Source organism: Lepidochelys kempii, chromosome 4 (assembly GCF_965140265.1).
Source record: "Lepidochelys kempii isolate rLepKem1 chromosome 4, rLepKem1.hap2, whole genome shotgun sequence".
Classification (NCBI taxonomy): Eukaryota; Metazoa; Chordata; order Testudines; family Cheloniidae; genus Lepidochelys; species Lepidochelys kempii.
The window spans coordinates 138,771,432-138,785,121 of record NC_133259.1 but is presented as its reverse complement, the minus strand read 5'-3'; the positions used below and the strand labels follow the sequence as shown (position 1 = coordinate 138,785,121).

At 38.4% G+C, this 13,690-nt stretch overlaps 1 protein-coding gene across 12 annotated transcripts in view; it reads left to right on the top strand.

Annotated features, from left to right (window-relative positions):
* Positions 1-12,742, top strand: part of ZNF638 (zinc finger protein 638) — a 67,160-nt gene extending 54,418 nt beyond the window's left edge. For 7 of the 12 annotated variants that reach the window (XM_073343039.1, XM_073343037.1, XM_073343038.1 and 4 more), the window contains 8 exons: positions 752-2,207; positions 2,811-2,876; positions 5,553-6,675; positions 6,870-6,941; positions 7,833-8,186; positions 10,017-10,109; positions 11,490-11,608; positions 12,429-12,742. In XM_073343039.1, coding sequence (XP_073199140.1) covers positions 752-2,207; positions 2,811-2,876; positions 5,553-6,675; positions 6,870-6,941; positions 7,833-8,186; positions 10,017-10,109; positions 11,490-11,608; positions 12,429-12,500 — 3,355 coding nt within the window. In that variant the 3' untranslated portion in view covers positions 12,501-12,742. Of the gene's footprint in view, positions 1-751; positions 2,208-2,810; positions 2,877-5,552; positions 6,676-6,869; positions 6,942-7,832; positions 8,187-8,338; positions 8,487-10,016; positions 10,110-11,489; positions 11,609-12,428 lie in introns of those variants that run through there. The other 5 variants (XM_073343042.1, XM_073343046.1, XR_012158791.1 and 2 more) reach the window with 5 other exon arrangements.
* Positions 12,743-13,690: the final 948 nt, after the last annotated feature.

The following is a 13,690-nucleotide window of genomic DNA, read 5'->3' as shown; positions in this document are numbered from 1 at the left end:
CCAGCTTCAAAGTTTCCCAAGAATGTCTATAGACAATGTTTTCTTCAGAGAAAAATAATGTACTTGCCTGTAACTGAAGTTCTCTGAAAAGTGCTATCCTGTTTCTTTGTCATCCTGGGCTTTATTATCTTGGGAGCTGACAGTAAGCTTAAACAGCAAAGTATAGCATTGCAGAAAATAGGCCTCGTCTGCGCGTGGCCTTTTCCACAATTATAACCAAGATAATTTCAGTTGAAAGGAAAGTGCTTATTAAACTTGTAACATATATGAGGAGTTCAGTAGGGTAGTTACTGTAGAGGATATTATCGTCAAACATCGCTCTTGGAGAGCTGAGCAATTTACCATAGTTTTAGACTAAGTTTATATAGAAAAACTGAGTTACATTTTATGTGTGTGTGTGTGTACACAGTCTGTCCCACATCAGGGAATCCAAATTTAAGCTTGCTTGTCAGCTCTGAGGTCACAGGACACATCTATAGCGTATAGTACCTTCAGAGAAATCTAACTACAAGTAAGTAATGTAATTTGAATTATTAGAGGTCTTCAGTACTGAAGTGGATTAGACAAAAATTGTAAACTAATCAGTTATTTGCCTCAATATTCTAACCATTTTAACGCTGATAGGCTAGATTTCCCAATGCTAAGCCACTAATGCATCAGGAAATCCCAACCATTGGCGTCAAGAGGTTACTGATAACTGTGGAATTCTCAACATAGTTTGATTTCTTTTGTTTTTTTTAAATACATTTAGCTCTGACTTGAAAAAAAACCCAGAGGGATCAGGAGTGGTGCAAACAGCAGCTGCTAATCCTCCAGTAGAGCCTAGTGTGGCAAAGGAAGAAATCATTTCCAACTCTGTCAAAGCCGAGACTTCGACAGTGCAGATAGAAGCCTCTGAGTTGGAGCCTGAAAGAACGGTACGTGATTCTGCTACAAAGCCATCGGAAGTTGAAACATCCAAGGGGGAATCTGAAGTTGCAGTTACTGGCTCAGCTATCAAACCAGCTGATGATGAATTATCCAAAGTTAAATCAGAAGAGATCCTGCTGCCTCCTTTCAGCCTTCAGAAGGAAGAGGTAGTTAAAGATAACTCTGAAACAGAATTATTGGAATCTGCTATCACAACTGTAACAGAAGGAGAAACTAAAGTGAAACCTGAAGAATTGCCTGTTCCTGTCAGTGGATCATCAGAAGAGTTATCCAGTGTGGGCAAGCTAGAAGATGGGCAGTCAGACTCTGCTGTGAAACCAACAACCATGGAAACAGCTGAGGCTGTTTCTGAAGCAGTGCCACCTGATTCTGCTGCGGCTTCAGTGGAAACGCTGTCAGCTGAAGACATACAATCAAGCAACACATTGGATACTCCTGTAAAAAATGCTGTTACTGACGCAGTGGAAACTAAACTTGAAATACCTGTGGTCAATGTTGTGGTGTCTATAGAGAAGAAACCAGAAAAGCTAGTGGCCAAAGTCGGGCCAGCCTTGGAGAAGAAACTGGAAAAGTCAGCGGCTAAGATTGGGGCAGCTATGGAGAAGAAACTGGAGAAGCCTGTAGCCAGCATTGGGACAGATACAGAGAAGAAACCAGAAAAGCCAGTGGCCAACGTTGGGACAGATGTAGAGAAGAAACCCGAAAAGCCTCTGGCCAGTGTTGGGACAGACATAGAGAACACTGAAGAAAAAGTGCTGAATGAAAAGAATGAGAGAACTTTAATCAAGGCACATCAAAATAAAGGACCAGGACAAGTTAAAATAGATGAAACCAGCAAAGCAAGTACATCGTCTGCCGCATTTGTATCCATCAAGGAACCTACCTCTGTTAGTAAAACAATCTTAAAGGCTGTGGTGTCTATCCCTGATATATCAAAGTCAAGAGTTATGATGCGGAGAAATGAGACTTCTCTGACTAAAACAGAGGAGCAGAAAGCTTCCTCAAAACCTGAGACCAGAAGCAGATCTGCTACTGAGAAGAAACTTTCATCAAAAGAAGTGGGTCAACCAAGAGCTATTGGCAGCAGATCAAGTCTGCCAGATAGCATCACCAAGTCTAAACTGGACATAAGTCCTGTTGTTGTAAAGGGAGGCAGTGGGAGGAGTTCATCTCAGCAAGACAAGGACTCAAGAGTGGACTCTAGGGGTAGTTCAAAGCAGTCTCAAGAGAGAGAGAGTAGATCATCCAGCATGAAGAAAGACGACAACGGCAATAAGGTGAGAAGGGCAAGAAGGCTGGTTCAATGTGACTGACCAGTAACTAACTCTGATGCTTCTCCCAGATGTTGAATATGAGACAGTAAGATTATGTTCCCCTTCCCCTTTCTGTAACCTGTTGAACTGATTTGGGCCAACAGTCAAGTTGGAGTAGTAGGATGGCAAGCAACCAGTTGTGTACAATTCAAGTATGTAACTGGTTTGAAAATGATACTTGGATAAAATTGCAGGAAGGTAACTTCTGTAAGCAGGTCTGTACTGAGTGTCATAACTTTATGTTCTTGGTATAGTTCTGAATGGGAAAGAAGTTTTCTCTCCTTTTGTGAGCTGATGCTTCCTTTGTCAAGTCCTAGATTATCCTGCACAGGCACTGGTTGCTGAAAGGTGAACAGATAACTAAACAAGACGTTACCGGTGACTTGGTACTAGAGACTATATGCCTGGACTTATAATTGGTGGTTGGCTTAGTTCTGTACATGCCAAGCATGCAATCAAATGACTCTATCTGGATTGTTTAAAAAGAACTTCCTTAAGAGAAGAAGTTGTTTTTGAGATGATTGATTGGCTAACTTGTTTCATTTAAATTTTTGTCTAATTTTGCAGGTTCCTACTGGTCGAATTAGTAGGAATACTAAAACTGGCTCTGGTGGCAATGTAAAACCAAAAGAGGTAAGGAACCAAACGTAGTTGAACTTACAGTAAGCGATTTTCTTTAAGAGAACAAAATAAGTTTTTAGCTTTATTTCTTGCGAGCTCTTGCTTAGTGGATTTTTCAGGATACTTTTGTTACAACTTTTTATTAGTTGTCTGTAAATTATGTTCATCTTGGGAAAAGAGCCTGAGTTTCCTGTTTCAGGAATATAAAAAGCTTAACTTCCTTTGACGGGGTAATTTTTAGGTCCCAAATTTTGCCTGCTTCAAAAAGGAGCCTGACTATTAGATCTCAAGTTTGCGTATCTTAGAGCTCTTCCTTATAAGTGCCGTGATGAGGCATGGGATAAGAATGACAGAGACAATCTTCCCAGGTCCTCTCTCAAATAACTGGTGTAATGGGAGGGATCAAAACCAATCACAATAACAGTGCCTCTCCCATAAACAAATCATTTTTGTGCTTTATGCTAGAGAGAAACAATACTTACATTCCTGATATGCCATTTGCTGAAATAAGGGATTGGTAGGTATTAAGTTTTTATAGTTTTTACAGATAGCTGAGTTGAAGAAGCCTCAGTTTGACTCTCCCTCTGTTTCATGTTGTTTGGGGGTTTTGGCAGGAAGGGAGGAGAGGGGAGAAAAGTCAGTTTTTCAATATTACGTGCTTCCTTTTCTCTCCATAAAGTAGATGTTGACTGACATTATTTCCAGAGCTGTACTAAAGTAATCACTGAGATTGGTACAGATGCTGCAAATTGAAAAAGGCACAGTAGATGTGGAAAGTCAGTTACTAATCCAGGATTGATGTGTAGCTTTATTTTTCACCGTTCTACAACTTGACACAGAGCATTTCTCCGCCTGCAGGGAAAAAAAGAAGGCAAAAGACTTGCTTTAGTTAGAGATGTGTAGCCAGCCACTCTCTCCTTCCCCTCCAGTCTTGGCTATATATTCCATCTGATTTACACGATAATCTTTGTGTACTCTTTTGCTTTCTGATTGGTAGAGAGACACTGTTTTTAGTGCTTATTGCCTGCAAAATTTGAGAAGACGATCTACAATAATTTCATTTTTGAGTTTGAAAGAAGTCATTTAAAAAAAAACTTGGCTGTATTCTGTTTCCTTTCTTAAAATGACATGTGACATTGCATGTCTATCAGTTTGTTGTGCTGGCAATTTGATTTTTGCCAGGACTACCAAAAAATGAGGAATAAGGGTACAGTCCCTTTTTATATAGCTATGGTATTTGATAGGAAAGAGGGAGTAAAATTGCTTTGGGCCTAAACTGTTATAGGAACAAGTTTTTCATCTCTCCATGAGCAAGTGCAGAAGTGTATACGTTGGCATGATGGAGGTTTTGACAAATTCATTGATTACTTATACAACAAATTTGATTCCAAATTTGGAGCCAGGAGGCTGGATCTTTTTTAACTTACATCACACTGTCAAGAGTTAATTTCTGCTGCCTCCTTGATTTTCATCTTATTACTTATAAAGTGCCTTCAGAAGGACTCTCTTCCACCTATCAGACTGGAGAGAAAAAACAAGTTATGAATCAAAACAGACTTGAATCCCAAATAGACAGTTTTTAGTTTCCTACTCCTGTGAAAATGGCTTAACCATTTTGGAGCAAACAAAATTCTAAATTAGCACCAAAATGTTCACCATCTATTTACATCTTTTTAAAATCAGTCGAAAATAATTGTTTTGTAAACAAGTTAGTGAAAGCCAACACCCAATATCCTTCCTTGCCTCCTCACCGCTGCACGTGCCATTAAGTCACAACCTCCTCCTTTTTCCACTCAGTCAAGGCCCTCACAAAACCGAAACCTCCCATGTCTCTTCTGAAAAGGGTTATCCACAACAAGGAATGGCTGTGGATATTGGTGGGAGAAAGGGTTGAGGAGGAAGAGAGAGGAGGTTAAAGGAAAGAAGGTCGAGAGAGATTCTCCCCACCAGTTCTGTCAGTATGTATGTTGGAGCCGTAGTGAATGTACCACACTTTAGATGTCAAAACCAGAGAATAAAAGGTTGGAAGGAAAGAGAAAAGGGGATATGTAAGGTGAAATGTCTGAAGGGAAGAGAAAAGACTTTAAAGAGTGGACAGTTTGAAGCCTGTCTTATCTGTTACATCAAATATCGTCTACACCCCTCAAGTGCTGACATTGTTTGAAGAGTTATGTAAGGCTACAGTTGAATTCTTGCAAATTCAGAAAAACATTTAAAATATACACTGGCATTGTGGTCCATTTAAAAAAAAATCAAGACTACCCAGGTATGATTTTGGAAAATTCTCAAGTATCTACATTCCTTTGGCTCATCTTCAGAGTAGAAATGTCAATACTGAATAAACTTGCAACTGAGCCCATAAACTCAGCAAATTACTTTTCTTTCCATGAGTTTCTTGTGTATATATTCCTTTTGATATGTATCCATTCACATAATTAATGTTTTGTGCTACATACACAAAATAAAATGTCTTTGATTTCAGTGGGGTTTTTCCATTTTCTTGTATGATACATCTTTTAGCTATTGAACTTCAAAATTTCACTGTCAGCTTCAAACTGCAGATGCCTTTCACAACCACTGAATTCACCTGAAAAATTGCAGTTTCATGTTCTGTCTTAAAATGTGGATGACGGACATTATAGTATTGGTGCACTTTGCCTACTAAATTAATAGTTTTACATTTCACAGGAAGAAGAGCTTTTCCCATTTAACTTGGATGAGTTTGTTACTGTGGATGAGGTTGTAGAAGAGACAGACTTTCCTCTTCAAACCAGGCGAAATCCACCCCGGGGGAAAAGAAAAGATTCTGCTAAAAATAACTCTTCCTCTGAGCCTATTGCTAAGAGGAAGAAAGGTAAAAACTCCATAGCACATGTTGCTGAGAGCGAATTATCCTTTGTCACTTTGGATGAGATTGGAGAAGAGGAGGAGATGACTGCACAATTGGTAGGAGACTCCAATTTAGAAGCAATAACAGACCCACAGGGTCTAGTTACTGTGGATGAAGTAAATGAAGAAGAGGAGCTGATTTCAGAAGCAGTAAAAGACCCACAATCACTTGTTACTTTAGATGAGATATCTGAACAGGAAGACTTTTCACACGATGTACCTAAAGATGTCTCCAGTTCAGTTTATGAGGAGCAAGATCTTCTAAAAGCAGAACCCTTGGTAACTGTGGATGAAATAGGAGAAGTTGAAGAGCTCCCTCTAAATGAGCCTTCAGATTTGAATATTGAGGAGACCTTAAAACCTAAGGAAGAGGATGATAAACGGGCTACTGAGGATCCTGGTGACTTTATCTCTTCTCAGCTGCCTGAAGATCCTAGTACTTTAGTGACAGTAGATGAAATACAGGAAGACAGTGATGATCAGCCTCTAGTAACTTTAGATGAAGTTACTGAAGATGACGAAGACTTTTTGGCAGATTTCAACCGTTTAAAAGAAGAACTAAACTTCGTTACTGTAGATGAAGTTGGGGAGGAGGATGAAGAGGAAGAAGAAAATACTTTTATAGGCACAAACCTGGAGGAGGAGGATATTGTTGCAATTGCAGGACCAGAAGAAATGGAAATTCTGGCAGATATAGGGCCAGAAGAGGAGGCTGCTATTGCGAACTCAAAGTCAGAAGAAAAGGAGACTCTTGAAGCTGACACAAAGGAAATAGAAAATGAGACCCTTGTAGCAGGTACACAGGAGGCAGACAAGGAGGCACTTGTAGCAAATGCAGAGAAGACTGAAAAAGCTGAAATTTGGAACAAGACAAGTGAAAAAGAGATCAAAGGAGAAACTGAGAGTGAGCAGCAGTCTGCAGGTAGGAACTGATACAGTTTTATAGATGCATTTTAAAATATATAATTAACATAAAGACATTTAAAACTATGCTAATGTGTCATTTAATATTAGCCAGTGTCTGTCAGGGCAGATAACTGGATATTGTATCAATGAAGAGAAGAAACAAACTACCTAAATAAAAGCGTAGAAGTTAAATATAATCTTTAATTACAGAGCTAAGCCTGAGCAAAGCGCATGAATCAAATGAAATGGGGAGACAAACTAAGAACAAGCAGCAGCCTCCAGGTAGGAAGTAGAGCCAGAAATGGACAGAAGCATTTGTGATCTACAACTGCAGACAAATTAAGGTCAAATATATTAGAATAAGTATAAAAGGGTGAGAGTTTAGCAGGGAGAGCTTTATAGAATTTGACTCTCACCAATGCTAATGCATAGTGTCAATCCAGTATTGCTGAGTTTTCCCTCACATCAGTGTTGATACATTTCAGTTCTGATACGCATCATCTCCTGTTCTAATTATTTTCCCCACTACTGACCTGAAGTTAAGATATAAATATGCGTGTCCAGAAGTGAAGGATTTATGGATTAAACTGTTATCCTACTTAGTCCCTGTGCAATTGATAGTCCTTTGGACATATATTACTAATGGAGACGAATGAGAGATAAACAAGGCAGATGGGGAAAAATTGCAGAGGCCACAATCTTAATTACAACAGGGAACTTCTTAAACTTTAGCTTATGCTAATCAGTAGGCATCACTTTAGTGCCAGTTTGGCCAATCCAAAAGGAATAATTGTATTTTTTCACATTCCATAGATAATTGTAACAGTCCCAAAAGTCTGTACATGTCACAGATCTATTAGCGGAGTTTTCTAAACTCTGTTTTTTTAGACTGTTTTCTATATGAATCTAAATTAAAGACTTATCTCACACTTTCATTTGTATGAAAACATACTGTGTAATATCAGCAACACGTGGTGAAAAATTATTTCCTTTCATCATTCTCTGGGAGAACCACATTTCCAAAGTTACTTGCACATATAAAAAGCTTTTTTTTTTTAAATTGCCAAATGCTTAAATTTTTCACTGGTGATTTTAATGGTATTGATAAATCTGAAGAAATGCTTTTTGATACATGGTGAATCAGTTAATATTCTTTGTTCTGTATTTATGTAGTGAAAACCCCAGGCAAAAGAGGTAGGCCTAGGAAAAGACCAATTGTTCCACCACCTGAGACACCTGTTGAAACAGAGCAAGAAAAGTGTGACAAGAACACTGAGGAGGAAGCAGATAAAACAGAATTAGTGGAAGGCTCAACTTCTGAGTCCAGCAAGGAGAAAATGGGAAAAGGTACCTTGACTACCCCAGAATCAAATAGTTTGAATGACGACAGTCAGACTGCAACTGTTAAAGAATCAGATACAGAATCTGTATTACCTGATCTAAATGCAAGTCTACTGCTTGATGCAGATATAAAGCAGGAAGTCTGCAGTGAGACGCCTTCACAATCTTCTGAAAAAACTGTGAAAGGTAAGGGCTGATGTAGAGATTTGTTATCTTGCTTGTTCATAATTTTTCATTGGAGTCTCATCCATTTTCAATCTAAAAGGAAGCTGTAGCTGTTTTCGTAACAGAACATTTTGAAACTGCTTTGTTTTGTTTTTTTAATTTTGCCCTTTCAGGTTTTTTTGCTTGGTTTAGGTGTATACTATATTGCACAACATGATAGAATTCCTATAGCCAGAATTCAAGAACAACCCTTAAAGCATTGATGTGTACTTTTCTCAGCTTCTTCCCCTCTACAGGCCCCACACTCCTCCAGGATTCAAGGTACAATTTGCCTCCCCCTAGTCTCTGGCCCAAAGGTCAAGTTGAATAGATTAACAGTAGAGACAGATTTTTAGGAGAACATGCTAGGATGGAAAGTTTCAAGCAATGAGTAGGTAGGGAAAGTTGGTACTTATTAGTGCTCCCTCTAGTCTACCCAGCCTTTGGAAAGTTGTTCCTTGATTCTGTTCTCATTTATGACAGTGCTTCTGCAGATTCACAGTATGAGATAGTGTGCCATGCCACATTACCTATGGAGCCCATTTTAAAATGGTTAACCATTGGGAGACTGCATATGAATCCTCTATTTTGAGCATTCTAGAAACAAGATTACAAAAGCCTCCAACTGTTACTCAAATTCAAGCTGCAAAGTCCTGCAGCTTTATGTTGGAGTGCCTTAATGTTTGGGAGCTCAGACACCCACAAAGATTTTTTTCTGTTTTCTACACTAGTAAGCACAATGATGCTTCAATTCTAACTGGTGCCTTTGGGTAAAATCATATATAAATGTTTACTGCTAATAATGACAATGCAATCACCCATTTTCTAGGGGAACCTATCAATCTGCATGTCTCCAGAAGCAAATATTTTGGTATTACCTTAGACCAAGTTAACCAGGAAACTCTTTCTACAGACCCTTAATTTTTTTTATGAAATCAGTGTTCTCCAGTCCAAATGAAACTAGTTGACATGTGTGCAGTATTTAAAATTCAATATTGAGCAGCATATCAATTATACCTGTATAACTAAGTTTGTGTTTCAGTAAACTGAAATGCACTGAGAATGTTACAACAATCTGCATGTCCTCCTAATGTTTTAATTTATATGTGGATACAGAAGTCAGTCTTAAGCACTGATATCAGGAACTGAAATTTGGTAATAGAGTGCACTTCAATCTAGTTGACCAAGGTATAACAAGATCCAGTGGCTGGAAGTCAAAGCTAGACAAATTCAGACTAGAAATAAAGTGCAAATTTTTAACAGTCAGAGTAATTAATCACTGGAACAACTTATCCAGGTATCTCACTAGGGATTTTTAAATCAGGAGTGTTTTTTTCCCTAAACGATAGTCTAGTTCAGTCACAGATAAATATTGGACTTAAAGCAGGAATTAATTCAGGGAAATTCTATGGCATGTGTTATAAGGGAGGTCAGACTTGATCACAGTGGTCCCTTCTGGCCCTGGAATCTATGAATTCTGAGCTGATGTCTCTACAAGGGAGAAACTGAGGGCAGTTGTAGTGCTTCTTTTGTCTGTAATGAGCTTCATGCTGGAAACAAGGCACTTGCAATGACACAGTAAAACACAAATGTTGAATTTCAAGTTCATCTGGTGATACCATCCCTGTGTCTATTTAAAAAAAAAAACAAAAAAACTCTCTAGCTTGGCTAAGCCAAACAGTGTAAGAAGCAGTAACGGTCATAGACCTGGTGTTTGCTTCCCACACTAATGAAAAATATTTAAGCTATGTACCAAATACCTTTAAATTAGTGTAAGTCTTTGCTTCAAACTCTATTTTATGGTTTTAACAGATGAATTTGGATCAGGAGATACAGAACCAGAGTCTAAACGAAGAAAAGTTGATTCATCAGCAGATAAATCCAAGACACAAAGCACTCCAAAAGGTAAAATCTAAAATCTTTGTTTAATGTTCTAAATCCCAATAAAACTTGATTTTAGTAACGAATATCTTAATTATAGGAACTGTGGGCATTGTTTATGCATATTTATAAATAAAATGTGTGCATATATTCACTGAATAATCTGATGTTTCTGATGGATGAAATAACTTTACACCTGTGACAATTTAAGATTGTACAAGGTTTTTTCTAGTTGCTGTGAATGATTTGCTAGGATGTTCTGTTCCTTAAGGGTATGTCTACATTGCAGTTAGCTGGCACATGTCAGCCATGGGTGTCTGACTTGGACTAAGGGGCTGTTTAACTGTAGTGTAGATGTTTGGGCTTGGGCTAGAGTCTGAGCTTGGGGACGCCAGAGGGTCTATCCTGAAATTGAACGGATATGAGAGTTTAATTGCAGTATAGACATATCCTAAGATTTAAGGCTTTTTGACTGTTGGGAGTTGAGATGTCCATGTAAACTGATCTTTGTGGTGCCATAATTTTTAATTTTGTTTACGGTGTTATTGTAGCCATGTTGGATTACTGGATTTGGGAAGCATGTACATGCACAGGGCAAAGGAATTTATTAAGAAATTTGAATTCTGACACGATGCTTGTATAAAATTGTCCTTGATCTAGAGCATGCTTCCATAATTCACTTAATGAATTATATTATGTTTAGGGAGAACAGTACGTATAAAATGATTTAAATGATGCAAAGACTAACAAGGCACTTAAGATGTAAGGTATAATTTGTAATTATTATGTTCCTAAAGTTCATGCTTCAGGGGGTCAGGAAAGGTTACCCCCTTAAAACCACAACATATTCTGGGTTTTCTTTGGTCTCTTTCCTCAGATTCATCAGAGGTGGGACACTGGATGGGTAGGATGGTGCTCTGCAGTGGCACCAAGCATTCTGTCTTTCACATGCTTAGCTGGATGGGTCATGCTATATGTGCTCAGGATCTACATATGTGGGGCGAGGAAGGAATTTTTTCCCTTGGTCAGGTTGGCAGTGACCATGCCGATTTTCACCTTCCTTTGCAGCATGGAGTGAAGGTCACTTGCTAGGACTATCTGGATATATCTTGCTTAATTTCTCGCCATTTCAGGGGCCTTGGGAACTAGTGAACCTCGGTCCCTCCTATTTTGTTCCTGTGGCACATAATGGTTTAATCTTCTGTGGGCTGTAATACCCAAATAACTAATTTGGTTGTTGGGGTTAGCATGCGAATGAAGAGTTGGTGATCCCTTCTGGCCTTACTAAAAGAGACCGCCACCCCCACACATTTTGGTTAAATGTACCTGGTAGATTTTAATTGAGAGTTGTTTATGAATTGTTAAATTCTCCCCCCCCCCCCCCCCTTTTTTTTTTTTTTTTAGGTTTAGATTTTCTTGTTCCAAAGGCTGGCTACTTCTGTCAGATCTGCTCGCTCTTCTACGCAGGTGAAATGTCTATGAAAAATCATTGCAAGACACTGCGTCATCAGCAGAATATGGAGGTAACAATTTTTGATTCTTTCCCTTTAAACCGTAAGTAATAAAGTACCTGAGATTTTTAAAACTGTTTTGTTCTGTCGACTGCTAATTATCTCAGGTAGTGGTTTTGCTAAACCGTAGGTTCTAGGTGAAAAGAATGGTTTGTAAACAAATTGCAGATAGATGCAAATTATATTATTTTTTTCAATACGTTGACACTCATGGCTATGTTCTGTAGATCAAAAAAATAACTTCTAGAGTGTACTACACTTCAAATTAAAGAAATGAAATTATTAACCCCTTAATGACCTTGACCATTGAGTTAAATGCTGGGAAATCCTATCTGTGATATCTTCCCCTCCCACGAAGGTGTGGGAGGGATATTAGTTGTCTTACCGTCTTTGGCAAATCTCCATATATCTATATTTAGAGCCTAGCCTTGCCAAATGTTACTGAGTCATCAAGGCTCCAGACTGTGATTAAAATGGCTGCACATGTAACTTAAGATACTAATTTGACCATCAGAAAATTTAATTTAGGAGTCATTTATACCATCTCCTCAATGGTGCAGGTGTGTGCTTTGGGAGAGTAAGAGGAGCATTGATAAGTGCATTTTACCAGCAGACCTGAAGATGAGTCTCTAGGCAAAATTAACTGGCAAACTTCAGTGAGGATAGAATCTAGTCAATATCAGGAGTTGGCCAGCTTCTGGTTGTTCAATACATGTAAATGTGCATTGTATTTAGAACATGATGCATATCCTGCCGTGGAGAATTAAGTGTTAACTGCAGTGTCTTGTCATTGGCTACAAAGTAAGACATTTTAAAATCTTTTTCCCCACAGAAATTCATGGCCAAGCAAAAGGATGGGAAAGATGAGGAGGAAGACGAGGGGGAAGAACTTAGTTCCAGGTGATCTCAGGAGGAGAGAAGAATTCTTTAAAAGAATTTAATTTAGGGTCCAGTAAATTGTGTCTTTTGTTATGATTTAATTTGTAATTTTGTTTCAGAAGCAAACTCTGATGTTGTATAAATTTGAGTTCAAGGTAGACAAAGACAGAGAAGAAAATGTATGGTCATTTTGATTTCTATATCAAATCATCTGGCTTGGGAGAGATCTCTTATATGTTGAAATAAATGTTCTTACTGTATAGTTAACACCATGTGATTGTGTTTGGTGTAATTTCATGTTTGGCAATTTACTACATCCAGAGATCCACATTTAGTGTTTCTTTGCAGATCTTAGCTATTAAAATTTCAATCTTCATATGTTTCATGTAGAGCTGAGCGAATTGTCTTCTGAGAACAGTAAAGTCATTGAAAAATATATTTTTCGAGGCATCAATTATTTACCACTTCTGGTCAAACTTGAATAGTTTCAGTTGAAAAAGCTGCAAACAGAAATTGTGGAAATGTCAAAATGGTTTATTTTCAGTTGACATTGCTGAAACAAAATGTCTGTTTCACCCAAACAACATTTTTTCAGTGTTTTTTGTTTGAGCAAGAAAAAACAGAGAAATTCAATTTTGCTTAGAAATTAACTGATATTTTTGTTTCCCAGTTCTTTCAGTTTGGCCATGGAATGGGAAAATCTGTTTGCTCACTGTAGTTTCATGTGTTCTGAAGGCCTGATCCCACACCTTTTGAAATCAGTGTAGTTTTGTTCTTATGTCAGTGGGAGCAAAATCTGGCCCTCGATTTGCTCTGTATAATGTTTATCACTAAGCTTAAGGCAGAGTTATTCTGAGCAAATAGGTGGTGTTGTCTTCCTCCATGAGATAATAGAAGGCCTTTGGGTAAAGAAAGCCGAACAGTCAGCAATCTGTCTGGAAGTGCTTGGCTTGGTTTTGGATATTTATGTCTAATATGTACCTCAGGCATTCTTGCTACCTTCTCCTCTTCCCCCCTCCCCCAACATACCTGAATCTCAGAGAAATCGCCTCTGCTTTGACTGTTTACCGTTTACCTAGATTGCTTTCACCTAGATTGCTGCCTGAAAATTTTCCTGTCAGACCCACTTTAACAACCTTAAATGTTGAATGGATGGTGTTGTGCATAACCCTTGTCCTGCAGATGTAATGAATGAGAGCTCCCACCAGTCAAAGC